The 16,600-nt window shown below is 46.1% G+C and overlaps 1 protein-coding gene across 3 annotated transcripts in view; it reads right to left on the bottom strand.

Moving 5' to 3' along the window:
- ADAM19 (ADAM metallopeptidase domain 19) overlaps positions 1-16,600 on the bottom strand; it is a 31,995-nt gene that overhangs the window by 5,429 nt on the left and 9,966 nt on the right. For 2 of the 3 annotated variants that reach the window (XM_082771377.1, XM_082771378.1), the window contains exons 4-21: positions 14,819-14,897; positions 13,852-13,928; positions 11,579-11,771; positions 11,035-11,100; positions 9,635-9,706; positions 8,587-8,753; positions 7,412-7,496; positions 7,040-7,179; positions 5,901-6,078; positions 5,135-5,224; positions 4,153-4,348; positions 3,763-3,871; positions 3,036-3,240; positions 2,427-2,507; positions 1,805-1,913; positions 1,568-1,703; positions 1,274-1,340; positions 505-720 (exon numbers count right to left, since the gene is read on the bottom strand). In XM_082771377.1, coding sequence (XP_082627503.1) covers positions 505-720; positions 1,274-1,340; positions 1,568-1,703; positions 1,805-1,913; positions 2,427-2,507; positions 3,036-3,240; positions 3,763-3,871; positions 4,153-4,348; positions 5,135-5,224; positions 5,901-6,078; positions 7,040-7,179; positions 7,412-7,496; positions 8,587-8,753; positions 9,635-9,706; positions 11,035-11,100; positions 11,579-11,771; positions 13,852-13,928; positions 14,819-14,897 — 2,266 coding nt within the window. The remainder of the gene's footprint in view (positions 1-504; positions 721-1,273; positions 1,341-1,567; positions 1,704-1,804; positions 1,914-2,426; positions 2,508-3,035; positions 3,241-3,762; positions 3,872-4,152; positions 4,349-5,134; positions 5,225-5,900; positions 6,079-7,039; positions 7,180-7,411; positions 7,497-8,586; positions 8,754-9,634; positions 9,707-11,034; positions 11,101-11,578; positions 11,772-13,851; positions 13,929-14,818; positions 14,898-16,600) is intronic. The other variant, XM_082771379.1, reaches the window with a different exon arrangement.

Genomic DNA, 16,600 nt, shown 5'->3' with positions numbered 1-16,600 from the left:
TAAAGTCTTACATTTCCTATGCAACATACTAATGGTCCCATTTTTGTTCCTCATCCAAATAAAAAATAATTTGCTCCATGTATTCTTTGTGAAACAAAATATGTTTCACAATGCTGATACTGACAAAAGGGCTTTCAAAGAATTGTAAACACTTTAAAAGCCAGAGTTTATGGTAACTTAAGACAAAGAAATATCTTTGAACAGCCCAAGGCTCCAAATATGCATTTGATCTGCAGATTAAAAAATGTTTAGATGACCTTGGTAAAGGGAATACCACCTCGTGATCGAGGTTACCTGACTTCAGCTCCAGCTCAGAGGTATTTGGGGACCTGAACTAGTAATTGTGTGTGCTAACAGCCAGCACAGCCATTGTCAGCTACACAACAAAGCAAGAAGGACCCTGAATTACTGTATCCCACCCACAACATCAGGGTTAAAGGGGCTTCACTCAGAACAAACCTCCCCATCCAACCATATCTGTAGGATGGCAGAATGACCTCATACCTGAGAGCCTGGTGGCTTGGGGGCAGGAGGTGCTGGCCTGCTCGGGGGTGTCCGCCAGGTGACGTCCTTTTCTGGTGCCAGCTGTGCCACCCCAGCAGGTTTCCCCATGCTGTGGTTGTAGCCGTTGGAGAAGGCAGACGGCTGCTGCATATTTATTTGGAGGCAGGGAGGTGGCCGGGGAGGAGGTTTTGATGGGATTTCAGGGATATCAATCACCTGTGCAGAAGAGCCACAAATCCCAGGAGATGATATGTCCACCTCAAATGACCTCTTTACTCTCTACTATTCTTTTGAGGATCTACATGAGGTCTTTCAGTCACATAGCAGGAAATATCAGCTGCAACACCTGGGTGTTATGTGTCTAGTAGGTGTTGATTAGACAGACTAGGACAATTTGGGATATTGTGAGGTAGAAACAGGAAATGAGAGAACAGACTATCTCAGGCATTAGCACTGTAAATAGCTCTTGCAAATCAATCCAGGTTTGCGATTGCTGCAGTTTTGAAAGGGGGGATGTGACAGGAGAGAATCCATCAGGACAGACAGGTGGCCACAGGCCTGGCCAGGTCCCATCTCTCTCCTTGTAAGAAACAGCTGGAAGTAGATGCTATGCTCAGCTCCCACTGACTTTCAGCCATGGGGCACATCTGTCTATTTTCCTCATTCTTTGAAAAATCCACCCCTTAACTACAGTTTGAAAGGGAACCAAATCCCACTTTGTAGGGCAGCTGCAGCTCCCCTGGGAAGTGGAAGGTGACGTTGCCTCTACCTTTCTCTGCATCTGAGGGGTTTTCAGCTTGAAGGCAGGGTTCGCATGGCCATTTCCAGAGGTGTCACTGACAGTCAGAGAAAGAAAAGAATAAGAGTTATTTCCTGGATTTTTCTCATTTTTCTTTGTTGTATTTTGTTATAATTTAACCAAAGTCAAAGAATGAGAAGCAAATACTGACTATACCAGCAAATCAATACAGTTATACTCCTCACAACCACTGCAATTTCTCTTCTGTGCTGACACTGAAAGGGAGCGGATGGAAGCAGACAAGGCACAGCACTGATCATTTACCTGAACTGCGGGGCCTTCTTTTGAGAACAGATGACAAATTTATTCCAGCATTTCAGATAATACAACAGAAGCATGATTCCAATGAGAAGGAGAATGGGAGCCAGGATTGCCAGAGTTATCACTGCTGCTGAAGAGCCTGGGGGAAAGAAAATACAGTTTGTTAAATGGGAAATCCTCTGCTTCTAATTTAACCCAAGTCTTTCTGAAGTGCCATCACAGTGAGTTGATCCCACTCACCTTCTGGCATGGGAGGGCCACTGTCCATGCTTCCTCCTCTCCCCTGCTTGTTGCAAAATGGGGGAGCCCATCCCGGGTTGCAGTGGCAGTTCTTGTTGTTGTTGCAGACCTGGGGAGGAAAGACTCAGAGACTCAGTGCAGTGTTTAATTTCATTCTGTTGAACAGCTGCCATTTGCTCCCTGTAACCTGAAGGGCCATATAAGAGGGAACAGACTGAGAATGAAAGAATGGGATGGGTCCTGCTCACTGTTGGGCACATCCCGGGGCCTCCCAAGTTTTCTGCTAGAAACGTTAGCAAAAGCTCTAAAGTATTCCCACCACCCTTTTCTTTCCATCCTCTGGGGGAACAGCAGAGCAGAGTTTCGGATAAACTGTTCTAAACATGAGTTTTTACTTTCTCTTAGTAAGCCTGATCTTTTTGGATTCAGCCTCAGCTGGGCCCAGAAGATTAGAGCAGAAAATACATCAAACATGGCATGAAGTTGCAAACTAATAACTAGGAAGCAGAAATCCAGAGTGAACCTAAGTGTGGTATCAGAACTGAGCCAAACAACCATGCACAGATGAATGGCAGCCCGTCCTGCTTCAGCCTGAAATGGAGACAAAAAGGAAGACGCCTACCCCATTGCCATGGCACTTCTTGCTACAGCTTTCAGACTCGAAGATGGTGGATGTGTTCTGGCAGCGTCCCTCAAAGCAAACCTGCAGAGAAAGAATCCCAAAAGCTCAGTGTAAGCCCTTTGGGTTGCATACTATATGACTGCCTCATGTTAGTTTGTGATTTGCAGCCTCCCAGACACCCTGGAACACAACTAATACCACAGAGAGAACAAAACTTTCCCAAGCAAACTTTTAATCACTATTCTAAATCTCAGCAAACACACATTGGAGAGAGGAGTGGGAGCTCAAAAGTAAATATATTGGTCATATCCATGTGGCAAGTCTGTGGTGGAGCTCTTGGGTGTCTTGATTTCTAATCATGTATCTCATCTCTAAGACAGCCTCAACAAACTAGCAACCCCCTAATTTTGCATTGGCCCACTCTTCATCTGGCAAAGACTTAAGGAATGGCCTTTGGTTTGCCTTCTTCCACTGCTCAGAAACATCTAAGAAATTAATTTCTAACAAACATAATAATCCCCTAAAAAGACATTAGACATCAGAAATGCATGCCTTAAAACCACAAAGCCTTGAACCTCCCCACACCATTACAGGCAGGACTGTACCTACATGATGGCTCCCGCATTTTGTTCCTGTCAGCACCAAGCCAGGGTCCAGCATCTCCTTGTCTTCATTCTCAGATCTGTGCACATGAGTCCCTCGGCACTTCACCTGTATCCTCTGCTGGGAGATGGTTGTGTCTATGGCCACGGCATTGGGCTGCAGGGGTTTGGAAGCATAGCTCTGGCACTGGATCTTCCCACATTTAGCATCTCTGATTTCAAAGGAAGGGCTAAGTGATTATTTCTGGCTTTTTGAATGTTTTGCAGGCTTCAACTCTATGCATAAGTTCAAGCAGCAGTGTTGAGGAATGGCTGGCTCAATGATAGAAGAGCAAGCACCTCCCGGGGCTAGCCCAAGCGTCAGTGTTTGAAGGGTACTGATAGTATCACTTCGCTGTCCCCATGGTAGGCCAGCCTCAGAAAAAAAATCACAGAGAAGACTGAGAAGCTTTTGTCTCGGTACTATGTTAGAAAACTACATTTCCGCTTACAGGATTGAAAATCCCCTGTTCCTGTGCTTCAAAAAAATACCAACTGAATGTTTTAAATACAAAGGACAGGGAAAATGGTAAACTTAGAGTCCTTATGACTGAAGCATTAAGTCCTACCAGGAAGCAACTGGTTTCCCAGGGGTATGAGGGGGACTGAAACCAAAGCATGGCTCAGTTTAGTCTACTGGCCCATAATTTTGTAATATGTGAAAAGATCTTCTCCAGCCAGCAACTGTTCTCTACCTTTTCTCGCACTTCCTGTAGTTGCCGTAGGTGTCCTTCCCACAGTTCCCGTAGGTGTCTCCGGCGGCATTAACGTTCTCAAAACAAATATCTGGTGCTGGCGTTGCTCCTGCATGGGAGAAACTCATGTGGCTGGTCTCTGTGGAGCCTGGCAGCCCACCTCACCCTATGCCAACTACCCAGCTGTCCTTTTTCTGTCATGGTTTGAGCATGGGAAATTTTTGCTGCCTCCTCCAAGCAAGAAAGGCTGGAGAGAAGGTTCCTTAGGCTTTGTCACTGATAACATATATGCAAGGTACTACTGCCTTACACAGAGTGAATAACAGCAGGATACTACATAATATTGCCAGTTCAAAGGAAAAGATGTTTCACTGCAAGTAGTGTCCTTACCAGGCCCCCACAGCTGCAAGCACTGGTCTTCATACGTGAGGCACATGCCACTGTAGCAATATGCCCTTCCTCCTTCGCAAGAAGCCCCATCAATTTGGTAAGAGTTGGGGGGACAAAATGGTGACTGGCCAGTGCAGTATTCTGGGAGGTCACACAGTCCTGACTGTTCCCTGCAGAGAGTTCCCGGAGACATCAGCTAAAGAGGTACAAAGGGAAAAAATGGAATTATGGTTTGACTCCTTGCTGATTTCGTGTTTGCATGATGTCTCTAATGTAGGTAAGAAAAGAAAAAACCTTCATCCTTTCATCAACCTCGTGCTAGGTTTTCTGAGGTCAGCAGTGATCCAAATGACTCTGTAACTTCATTAGCTGTGTGAGCTGTGTAGAATCAAATTGGTGACTGGATCTCTTCCCTAGGCGAGGATGAGATCACGCACAGAAAATAAGGCTGCCAGATCTCAAGGGAATGCTGCTCCATCTCTCTGTACCCAAGGGTGGGATCTGATACACCTAAATGATTTCTGACAGATGCATGCTTGCGTAATCTGTTCTCCAATCCCCCCCCCCCCCCCCCCCCATCTGGGAAGTCTGATTCAGTATTTGCCTGTCATCTCTGCTGGTGACATTTTCCTAATGTGTAATTTACATCTCCCTTGCTATGAGTTTACCATGGATGCAGAGGAAGGCCATACACAATTACATCTAGGAGGTTTATTTAAGTTTCTTTTGAAGGGAGTGAGAGTCCAGATGGATTCCTGCAAAATTATTTTTTCACATGTTCAGGATAGGTCACTACAAGCATGCAGTTCACATGCAAGCATAAAAATGAGCTAAAGAGAAATGTTTGTCTATGCTCATTTTGGAGAGGATTTGAAGACAGACTCTATTTGGCTGTGTTTGCTCACATTTCCCCTCTGTTTCACCTTCATGTACCTACCACTGTTATTCCCTCTCCTCTTTTAGAAAAACCCAGAAAGCTCACCTTGCACTGATGACAGCAGCTGCCATGGGCACATTCGGCACCCAGCTTTAGGGTGCAGTTGTTGGCATTGCAGCAAGGGTTATTGCATTCCTGGAAGACAGCAAGATGCAACAGTTTACAAGGCAGATGTTCAAGACAAGAATAGTGTCAGAGCATTGAAGCGCGAGGGTGAGAAGATGAATTATATTCAGTGTCAGCCTTTCTTCCACAACAGGCTCATGAAACAACATTTGCTGGTTTACACTATTGCATAATCATATCCTCTGTTGGATGGACTGGGTACGATAGGCTATGCTCATTACCTCTGGTGAGTCTGGGCTGCTGGCTTCAGCACCCTTTTGGCTTACTAGTCAAAGTTTGGGTTTGGAGAAGCAAGATCCAATTCTAAGAGAAGCCTCATCGTTATCAAAAATGGAGCAGTAGTTAAAGTGCACTTAAAGATGCATGAAAATGCAATGTGTAGGAAGATATATTTTTTTTAATGAAGCTTTCATCAGCTCTGTTTTATCATGGATTGCACCATCCCTGAGTTCTGGGATGCACTGTACTGTGCACTGTAAATTTAGTTAGGTATTTTAATATCTATATGATATGATACTTTTCAACCTTGATTACATTGCATATACATTTACATATAGGACAGGTATGCATATCTCCTGCACAAAGAAAAGCTGCTACCATATCACATAACTGTATTTACCAAATATATAATAAAATCATTGTGTCCCAGCTAAGCCCCAGATGGTTGGATCTGAACAACTGTTACCTCCACCTCTCCACAGTCACACTCCTCCCCCTCTTCCAAGTAGCCGTTTCCACATTTCTTCCCTCCATACAAATTCTTGGTGTCTGGCATGTTGGAGAGGCACATCCCTCCACCAGACTGCAGATACTTCTCCAGCTCTTTCCTGTTGCACTGGTTGAACACCTTGGGGAATGGGTGCCTGAATGCAGAAAAACATCATGACAGATCGAGGCAAGGGTTCAGAGCACCAAAAATGAGCAGATGCCAATATGTACCTGCATGTGTTCACTGCTCATCTGAACATTTTCCATATTTGGAGGAAATGCATCACATAAAAGAAGGTATTCAGTGGAGACAATTTTGTTAAAAACTGCTGAACCTCAAAGGGGAAGGGCTTGAGGAAACAGGGAATGTGGCTTAAAGTGAATGTGTTCAGCTGTTGTTTTTACGTGACTGAAATATGAAAGCTGTTGTCGTTCCTCATCCAAAATGAGCTTTCAAATCCTGGTGGTTTCCAGAGTCATTCTCACTTCCCTTTTCTCTAGAAGCCAGTTACTCTTTCCCTTTCAAACACTGGTTTTCAGTGTCTTACTGAAAGCCATATTCTGGAGACAGCAAGCAACAGATCTGTTTTCATATCTCCTTAGTTGGAAACATAGCTCAATCACTGTGCCTTTTAAAAAAATCAGTGATCAGTTCTTTCCTGAAGTAACCCTTTTTCCTCTCTTCTCCACATTATAACATGTTATCTTTTCTGGGAGATTCTTTAGAAACCCTGTCAACTATTTATGCATTTCATGTGCAACACAGCAATGAAACCACCATAAACATCTATGTGCCAAGCTGACACACCATAACATGTTTTGGTCACCCTTCATTTCTTTGTGCTTGCTGGCAATAGCCAGACAGTTCAGGTTTTGGAGAAGGATGCATGTGTGTGCACTAAACTTGCTTTGGAGTGACAGATTGCTTGGTAGGACACAGGGGGAAGCACAAACTCAGAGATGAAGGCCTGAGACAGTCTTTCAGGAAAAAAGATGGGAAAACTTGACTTTATAACAGTGAAGAACATCAAGCAGACCCACCTCATTCTGCATTTCTAGTTCTTCCTCCCCTAAGCCCCCTGCATTTCCCAGTGAGACCCAGTAAGCCAGACTCACCCAATTGCAGAAGCCATGATGCAGCCTCCATCCTCCGCACGGGTAGCACAGCAGCCAGCAGAATCGTGATTCATGCCAAAGTTGTGTCCCATCTCATGGGCAATGGTAGCAGCAACACCAATGGCATTTTCAGAGTGGTCCTGTGCAAGGTCAAAGAGGCAAGTCAGCATTTCACCTGTGCCTGTCCCATGCACCTCGGGGTCATTTCTCAATGCTACTTGTAGAAAACATCTGCTGAAGGTATTTCTGCCTGTGAGCAGGTGAGCTACAGGCCTTCAGAGGAAATATTTTATTCCTGGGATTTAGGAGGCACCCGTTGCATATATTCACTGCTGGCAAGAAACATCACATTAGGCATTAGCAATAACTTACCATGTTCACTCCTCCTGACTGGAAATAAGAGCACATGGACATCACGGGAGCCAAGCCTACTGTGGTACCTTGGAAGGACACACCCCTAAAATCAACCCAGAAAGAGCATGAAATGGCACTGAGGCAACCTGCAGTCCCAAGATTTGTACACATACTGTGTCTGAATACATTTTCTTTAGTAATATCTTCAGGTACAAAACATTAGACCAGAGGTATAAAGCCTTAGGCCTTAAATTTCTTGGACTGGTCCTTTATTTTATGGACCTGCCAGCCAATCTTATTTTTCGTAATGGTCTAGTGCCGAAAAGTGTCCTACGCTGAGCTTTGCAGCAGGTACAGAAAAGACTATTTCCGAATCCTTAATTGGGTACAAATTGTGAATATTTCATTTACCCTACACCTGCTATTTGCTGGATTGGGATTCAGGGACATGACAGAACTCGGTGACACCCCCGTGGTGCAGCCATGCTCAGCTCCTGCCTGGCAAGCTGCACTGGCTCTGCCAGTGTCTGATGCAGGAGCCCTGTTATTACTGTGCAGGACATCACTGCATCAAGAAGAAATATAGAAATGTTAAAGGGGGGAAAAAAAAAAAAAAATGGAGGAGAGGTATTGTATCTCTGTGTTTTGCTCCCACAGGCTCCATCTTTGAATTTGCTCATCAATGAATTACTATGGGAGAGGCAAGAAGGTCTAAGACTTGCTGCAGATTTTTCTTCTAATGACTTCTGCATTGCTGGCCATAGCTACTGGCCCTAATGAGATCAGAGGGATGAGTCACAGACCATCAGCTCCCAGCACCATGGCTGCTGTGTCTCAGCACAGTGAGCTAGGAACAAATGCCTTCTGCAAAGGGCTTAGCGCCACTTCACAGGTCTCGCTTATGGCTCAGATTTTCTTGAAATAGCATGTGTAGCTGTGACAGACCATGTGCAGCTGCTTGTGATATGCATACATAAAACTGATGCACACTGATACACGTGCATTGAGATTGCCACATATCCAGAGACCCACACTTTTCCTAAAGTCATTGTGCTCTGGGTACCATCACTGGCGGAGCAGCCACTACATAAATCTGCCTCGCTGAAGCTTAGAACAATATAATCCAAGATATTGATTTCCCACCCACACAACCCACTTTCAGAACCGGGTTATTTCAGAAGAAATACACCTACGTGACTAGTTGGACATTATCGTATTTTCTGTACACCCGCTCCTTGTTACTCCAGGCCAGAAAGGAATTCAGGGTGGAGTAGGGATTCTCAGTTACATCGCATTTATCCCCATGATTCCAGATCTCCAGCCCCACCAAGGCAATCCGGATATTCAGGGACCTGTAAAACTGACAGATACAGGAGGGAAAACAGAGGACAAAATGAGCACCATTAATTTATTTTATTGCCTTTTAAACCTTGTGTATAAACACTGATAAATGCTACTACAGAAAGAAACACGTGATCAGAGATGTTCTCTCTGGAAATGCATTGTAACTTAGCACCATGTCTCTGCAGAATGAAAAGTGCACCACCCGCAAGACTAAATTGGGTTGGACTAGAGATGCTAAACATTCATTTTCTTAATGAATGACAGAGATATCATCTAGGAAAAAAAAAAGAAAAAAAAAAGAAAAAAAAAAAAAGAAAAAAGAAACAAAGACTGGAGACTGACATCATGTTAATCTTTAGATATGTCAAAATTCCTCAGAAAGGAAGGAAATAATCTGCTGCCCACATCAAGTACAAACAGGACAAGTCTTCCTGGGCAGGGAGCAGTGGAAGGAGTTTAAGGAGAGATGGGGAGTATGAAGAGGGTAGATCTGAAAAGCAGTGATGTTTGCAGTGATGTTTACTTCAACAGCACTGTGTACCACTGCGAGGATGACCTCTGAAGGCTCCTACTTGGCAAGATTTCTACAATTTGAAGTGAATACCTTAGTCCTTTACCAAAAAGGAGTATTTAGGTGACACAGTTAATACAGAGATGCATTAAAATAAAGAGATGCTCCTGCTGGCTCCATGTTAAGGAAAGGAGACTCCCCCACCCCATCCCCAGTGTCCAACAACAGAACAATTGGGAAAACAGTCTCCACTCCCCAAGTCTCTGGGGAGAACTAGCAAAACATTACTCTCTCTCCCAAGAAGACAGCCTTCCTCTGCCACAATCAATTCTCATAATTGGCAATCTGAGCTTTGTCTTCCTTAGTTCTTGCACACCTGATCTCACCTTATCTACGTAATTAGCAGCCTCCACTAGTTTAAGCCTTGTTGCTTCAATGTTGAAGTGATGTTTCTGAAACTGAATAAAATGGACATGTCAGGCAGCACGAAGAGAACTAGGAAGAGATGAAATGTGTTAAAACATATCACATTATTTTGAGAATTAGAAGATGATGCCCAAATCCTTCCTTCACTGTACATCTCCCTATAAACCCACCTGTACACGCAAATTCAGAATTCATCCCTGGCATCCCACGGCAGGGATGTTTTTCCAGTGGTGGTAGGAACTGAGTGGAGCAACCCAAAGTCATCAAAAAAAATCAACATTTTTTAGGTAGAATATATGGTAACATCCAGGAAGAAGAAATTTGCCTATTTAAGCCACACAGTAATTAATGATTTAATTTTAGTGAAAAGTGTTTGATTCAAGGAATTAGTGTTGCAAAAGGTTGAGATTTTTATTAAGGAGACTGAAAAAGCTAGGACTTTTCTCCTAGCAAGGGAAGCAATAAAATAAGGGCAGTTCACAGCTACACTGCGAGGGTGCTTACCCCAGCTTGTCTAATGAAATGGTCAACAGCATATGGCAGTTCCTGGGTATAATGTGTTTTCTCATACTTTCTCTGGCATCCTGCTGCCTTATAGAGGAGACTGAAATGGCTTCTGCTCTCTGGTTTTGTTCAGAATAAATTATAGCCCAGAGCAGTACGTGGCTTTCACTGCTGGAGTTTCATGTTGTAAATTATAAATAGGATCAGCTCGACTCCTGTCTGTGCTGGAGATTAAATGATCAACGAAACACTGCGCAGTTTGCACTGTCAGTAAGTACATCTGGCATGCAGTCCAGGCTGGGTACGGGGGAGGGATTGCTGGCTTCAATGGGTCTCTTCTAGCCCTATTCTATCACCTGGAGCCTTTGAAACACCTATTTCTATCTCTGCCAAGAGCTCAAAGCAGAGGGTAATCTTGGTTATCTTCTCTAGAGATGAAATACAGACCCACATCATTGCTAGACACCCCCAGGTGACCCAAGGCTGAAGGCAGTCTCTCCCATCCTTAACCATGGGCAGCAAAGGGGCTCCCAAACGCTCATGAAGATATGGGAGCATTCAGCTCTGGATCACTGGTACCTTGGGAGGCAAAAACTGACCCCCAGCCCTTGTCCTTCATCCCAGTCATAACCTGCTAGGCAAGAGTGGCTGATGGTGGCAGCAGAGGGGACAGCAGTGACAGAGACTCAGTTCTCCCCAGCTGCAGGTGGGGGCAGGACATTTGGAATGGCAAAGGGAAGCCTGTCTGCCCCAGCTATGGCACCCGTCTGATGTCTATGGCACCAGCAATGCTGCAAGCAGGATGCTCGCCCTGTGCCCAGTGCTCATCTGGTATAAAACCCATCCCTTTTCTCACCTCCGCATAATCAGCCACAAGCAGCAGCTCCACATACTTCGTAGTCTGAAGAGTATCCCGCCTCACCTACAGCGGCAGCAACAAAGGTTATTTCCCCAATATCCCCCAAGAAACCCTTTGCAAAACATACATACAGGCTATTTTTCATTGTGTTTTTTTTTTTTTTTTTTTTTTTCTTCTCCACTGGCCATTCACCCCACCCCACCAGGGACCTCAAGATGCGATTGATTTAGAGCAAACAGCATCACAAGTCAGTTATAGCACACGTTGATGTGCATGTTCTCAGCCCATCCCAGTTTGCTCATGTACCGGCTGCACAAATCCATGCAGGAACAGCCACAGCCTGGATTCGTCACCGTTCTCACAGCACTCATTGAGTTCCCTGCCAGAACCACTGTTTGGCAACCAGCTTGCTACAAAGCTCAGATATTCTCGCCCATTTCCCTTTCCAAGCTGTGCTCCTGCAGAGCAGCAGTATCCGCAGGCTGGGAGCCAGGGGGAAATCTGGAGCATCACATGGGGACCCGGTCAGAGCCCTCCTCACCCTGAGGTGGGGCGTTTTCACCCCGGCTGTGAAGTCCCTGAGCCAGCCCTCAGCTGTGACCGTGCCGTCCTGGTGGCCACAGGCTCCTCTCTGTAGCTTCAGGTCACCCAACCTGTAGATAAAGTGCTGGTCTGGGCTGCCGGGGACAGGCTCCACGATGTAGCTGGAGTTGCTGCTCAGCACGATGAGTCCTCTGTTGGAGCAGGAAGCAGAGAGACAGAAAACTAGTTACTACTGCAGCAAACTGAGCCAAATCCTTCCTCTGCTGCTGCGCTCCCAGCTGCCTTGGGGAGGCATTTATCTCTACCAGGCTGGGCAGCTCATTCAAAAGAAGGATGGGAATAGTTTGAGTTCAGAAGGGGGAATTCCTGAGCTTGCATATATTAAAAGCTGTTAAAATGGGCTCTGACAATCAGATGAAAGGCTGTAGGAGCACGTGCTGCTGCAACAAGGACTAATTTTATTTATTTATTTATTTATTTATTTATTTATTTAAAGTACAGCTTTTTCTTTAGTGGCAGTGGAAATTTTTCAGCTGATCAGAGAAATTTGTCTGCAGCAGAACTGCCTAAAAAAAAAAGTGAAGGTTTTGTTTTGATTTTTGTCAATGGGAAAAAAAGTTTGTTTTTGCATCCTTTTTTTGCAGATTTTGTCTCCTTTCATTTCCCTGTCTCAAAGTCTCATTGTAGGGAATTAAAAAAACACAACACCAATGTGGACAAATAACGGGTGCCACCATAACCCAGGTATTTTTCCACTTTCTTCCATCTCCTGAGAAGACCTATAACAATTTCTAATTAAGAATTTGCTTTTTACTTTTTTTTTTTCCCCTCACGTCAAGTGCCATTTTGGCCACAACCAGGGTCTGAACCCCAAAAGCCCCATGCCCCACCTCCTCATGGCCGCTCTCTCCAGCTGCCCGTCCCACCCCGTGCAGCCTCCCTTTGAAAAGAAAACCTGCTTCACACTGGAGAGAGCAAGTGCCTGACAAAAGGGGTCATAAAAGGGGCAATAAATAATGTATGTGACTGCAAAGTGCTTTCCTTGTCGTTCAGGATCATATTCAAAGCACTTTCCCAGAGGCACATCTTATAAACCTTTTTTTTCCATCCCATGGCTACTTATGGGAGCAAGTGCAGCCACACAGCTTTAAGGAGAGCAGGGAGCTGTTGTTATGCTTTGTCCCACTTTTCCTCCAGTTCTTCCCCAAAAGCCTAAGCCACGAATCAGCTCAGAGCTTCCCCAAGTTGCCAATAATGCTCATAGAGCCCAGCAGCATCTTAAGCTGGGATGGTCACCTTCTCCTCCAGAGCCTCTGGTTACAGCTGCCTTTAGGTTTAGGGCCATATCCTGCCTTCTCTCCTCTCCACAGGGCAGCCCCCAAGCAGAGGCTCTGTGTGCATATGCAAAAAGCCCTGCAATGGCCCAGTTGGCTTTCTGGTATGAAGCACTCAGGGCATCGAACACCCTCAGAAGATGACCTGAGGGGTGCAGGAGCTGTTACATGCACCCCAGACATCTGTCTCCTCTAGCTAGAAGGGGACAAGACAGGCTGGCAGAAGCAGAGCACACCTGTGACTACTTTTGGATGACTTACTGCAAACCACAGGTGGCCACACTGCCCTGTTTATTTCCCCGGGCTCTTTGGCCTGCTATACATCCACTTAAGATTTCTGGGGTTTGCTTTGGCAAGGGCTGCTTCCTGGCTGGGCCATGTCCCATCAGCACAGCTCCCAATTACTTCTTGAGAGCAGATGACCGCTAATATCAATAAAGCGCACATGGTATTTTGGAAACAAACTCAGAGCTGGTGTAAATGAACACATACAGACCGTCTTTTTCTGCCAGAGACTCCATTATGACCAAAGCCAAGGTATTAAAGGCGGAACACACAACCCCTGCACCACCCAGGGAGAAAAGTGGGGAGTGAGGTGAGGAAGCAGAGCTGACAATGCTGGGGGAAGTTCGGACCTGAAGGCTGTCCCCAAACACAAAAACTGGCCAGTTGGGAGAGGCTGGGAGAAGGAGCTGGGTTTGGTATTAGCACAGGAGCATTGGGTTGGGACAGGGCGAGTCCTGTCCCTGTGAGGGACACAGCCCTGGGTCACTACTGGGAGATGCCTCTTGCTCCAGACGATGCCTGAGCTGAAGATATTTCCCCTGACGTGCTCCCTTTAGTGCCCAGGACTCTTTGTTGGGTGGGATTTGAGGACAGGCCCACCTGCCCAGACAGACCCTGAGGTGCACAGCACAACACTGACCCCCATACTTACCGCAGGCCCCTGCACGCACTGAGCGCCACACTGGAGTGCTCTCTGCCCCGCACTGTCCCATGGTAAAAGCAGTGCTCCTGCAAGACAGAGGGCAGCGGGGTTGGCAATTTACTTCAGGGATGGACACACACTATGTTTAGGCATCACTGAGTCCCGTTTGAGTCCCAGTACTCCACTAATTGCTCTATTTCCGCTGCAAGTGGTGCCTGTCTCCATTACATCCCCAAGGATGCAACTCGGATGGCCTCAGCATGAAGCAGATGTGGAGCTGACTGTAAGGGAGCTGCCTGTCGATGGCAGCTGGCCCCGGGTCAGGCCCCAGAGGACGTGCCTGGGAGGGTGACGCCATGGGCAGTAGGGAAGTCCCCGCCTGGGGGCTCCGGGCAAGACAAAGGCAGCTTCTGGCAGGGACAAGGAGGCTTTGGGGTAGAAACGCCAACATACCCATCCCGGCCCTTCCCCTCGCCCGGGGGCAGCACCAGTAAAGATGATCTCATGGGGATTTTATCTCTTATTTTTACATCGCGACCAATGCGCATCTTTGTGCCGCTGCGGCAGTCAGCCAGCCAAGGGCAGTGTGAGAGCAGTAATTCATGGGGGGCTTAGCTGGAGAGCAGCCAGCTCACTCAGGCTGGTTTTCCCAAAGGCTGCAAACATCCCCAGCATGGGGTGGCAGAATTAAAAGCAAGAGGGTGAGCAGTGGGAGGAATGGACAATTCTCCAGCTCTCGGAGATCAGGGAGCAATGCTGCTGGCTGACCTCGGCAGATAACAGAGCTCAGGCAAAAACAGGAAGGTGTTTTTACCATTGTTTGGTGACGGAGATGCTTTCTCGCTGGAAAACCCCAGGCCAGTAAGCCAGACTGCCCTCCCCTTCAGCTTCCAGCTGTGGGAAGCCTGGCCTGGAAGAAAGGCTCTGGAGGATGATGCTCCCCTGCTGCTCCCTGCACGCCGGGGTCTGCACTCACCGTGTGGCTCAGGGGCACGGTCTGAGCTTGTCCCGTCTGGTTGTAATGAGTCTCGGTGTAGCCTGGTGCAAAGAGGTTTCTGCAGATATCAGGGAAAAAAAGGGGCAGGGGAGGAAGACAGTAAGAGATTTCTTTAGACCTGGATTTATTTTCCTACTTGTACTGGAAAATTTGCCTGACCTCACCACATCCAGCTATATACTGCCCTCCCAGGAGCTCTGCACTTCTCTTGTGGAGCACACCCACTTCCAAAGGGATGTGGCAAACCATCTTCCTAAGTGCTCTTGCAAGCCATTTGTTAAATTAAAACAATAAAGGAGAGGCTATCCCTCAGTTCAATCAGGTGCTGAACTGCATTTCTAATAGCCTCAAGTGAGCAAGTTTTTATGTGAAGATTTAAAAAAATGAATAAAATATCATCATCCTCCCTTAATGGGTGAAAGTCTCTGTGCAGAGTCTCCTTTCTGCTGCAAAGTTCTGCCCCAGATATACTGGAAGGAGGCTGAGCATACTGAAGGCCAGCTCAGGACACATCTTGGCACTGGAGCACGGGTTCATAGCTCAAATCCAGACTCTCCAGTGCTCAGATCTGAGCGCAATTATAAACTGATCTGCATCTGCATTTCAACCTCTGACCAGCAGCCGATTCACATCTTTGTTCTAGGAAACTGCTGATTCCCCAGTTTGAATTTGATCATGCCATCCTCATATAGACAATATTCTCCCTGTCTTTAGCCCAGGATTAGGCCAAAAGTCTATAAAAGGCGCTCCTGTGCACTGAATAGTAAGTGTTTTGACTTGGTTCCAGAGGAAACAGCCTTCCCCTTTTTTTAAACATCTGCATTTACTAAACAGTGATGTAAAAAAGTACAGTAAGTCAAAATCTGGGCCAAACCAAGAAGGTCACATCCTGTGTCCATCTCAGCCACAGTATAACACAGCTTTAAAACTTTTTTTTTTTTTTTTTAAACAATGGTCTCATTTCCAAAAAATTGGATCCTAGAACGTGCCCGGTCAATCCAGCACTCTCGCACAGCAACCTCGTGCTGCTGTCCCCCCAGGAGGTACCACCCGTGCTGCAGCACGAGGATGCTGCACGCCCCGGGCAGCGCGACACCTGCAGCGCCCAGCTGCAGCTCGGCCCCTCTGCGTCGCTGCTTCAGGCTCCACATGAAGGAAAGGAGCAAAAGGTTTTGTTTTTTTGTATGGTTTCTTCAGGCTGGGTAAACATGACCTGACTGATCAGTCTGTACAAGAAGCAAAATTGAAGATTTTTTTCCTTTTTTTTTTTTTTTTTTTTTTTTTTAATACGTGGCAATCAGGTCTAATGTACCTTCAAAGCCTCTTTTTCAATAATGAAGTGTGTGTTTGTGATATCAACTGATTAAATTAAGCCTGAGCCTCCGGAAAGAAGCACCACCTCTTATCAGAGTGTATGAAAGTGCTTCCCCATCCTGCATCCAAAGGGCAGGACACCTGAACAAGTAACGATGCCTTAGTGTCAACCAAAACCGTGTGCCACTGCTTTACTTTATAGCATTTGATGCCAGGAATACAAGAGCTTTTATCTCCACTTTCAGAGTTCACTGTAGCCCAGGAAAGCTCATTTCGTTTCTTTCTGATGTGCTAATTCCTATCACTAGATCTTGTCAGCGATCCGGAAGGCTCAATTGCTGTTTTACAGCTATCTCCGATCTGCAAGACGAAGATAAACCCAGAAGTGCCATCCCACAAAAAATAACTCCCTTCAGCTCCCTGACTGCAGTAGCTTGCTCAGCAGGA

The sequence above is a fragment of the Aythya marila genome, assembly GCF_965140915.1.
Source record: "Aythya marila genome assembly, chromosome: 14".
NCBI classification, from domain to species: domain Eukaryota; kingdom Metazoa; phylum Chordata; class Aves; order Anseriformes; family Anatidae; genus Aythya; species Aythya marila.
Note: the sequence above shows the minus strand (reverse complement) of the source record. Positions and strands in the feature narration are given on the sequence as shown.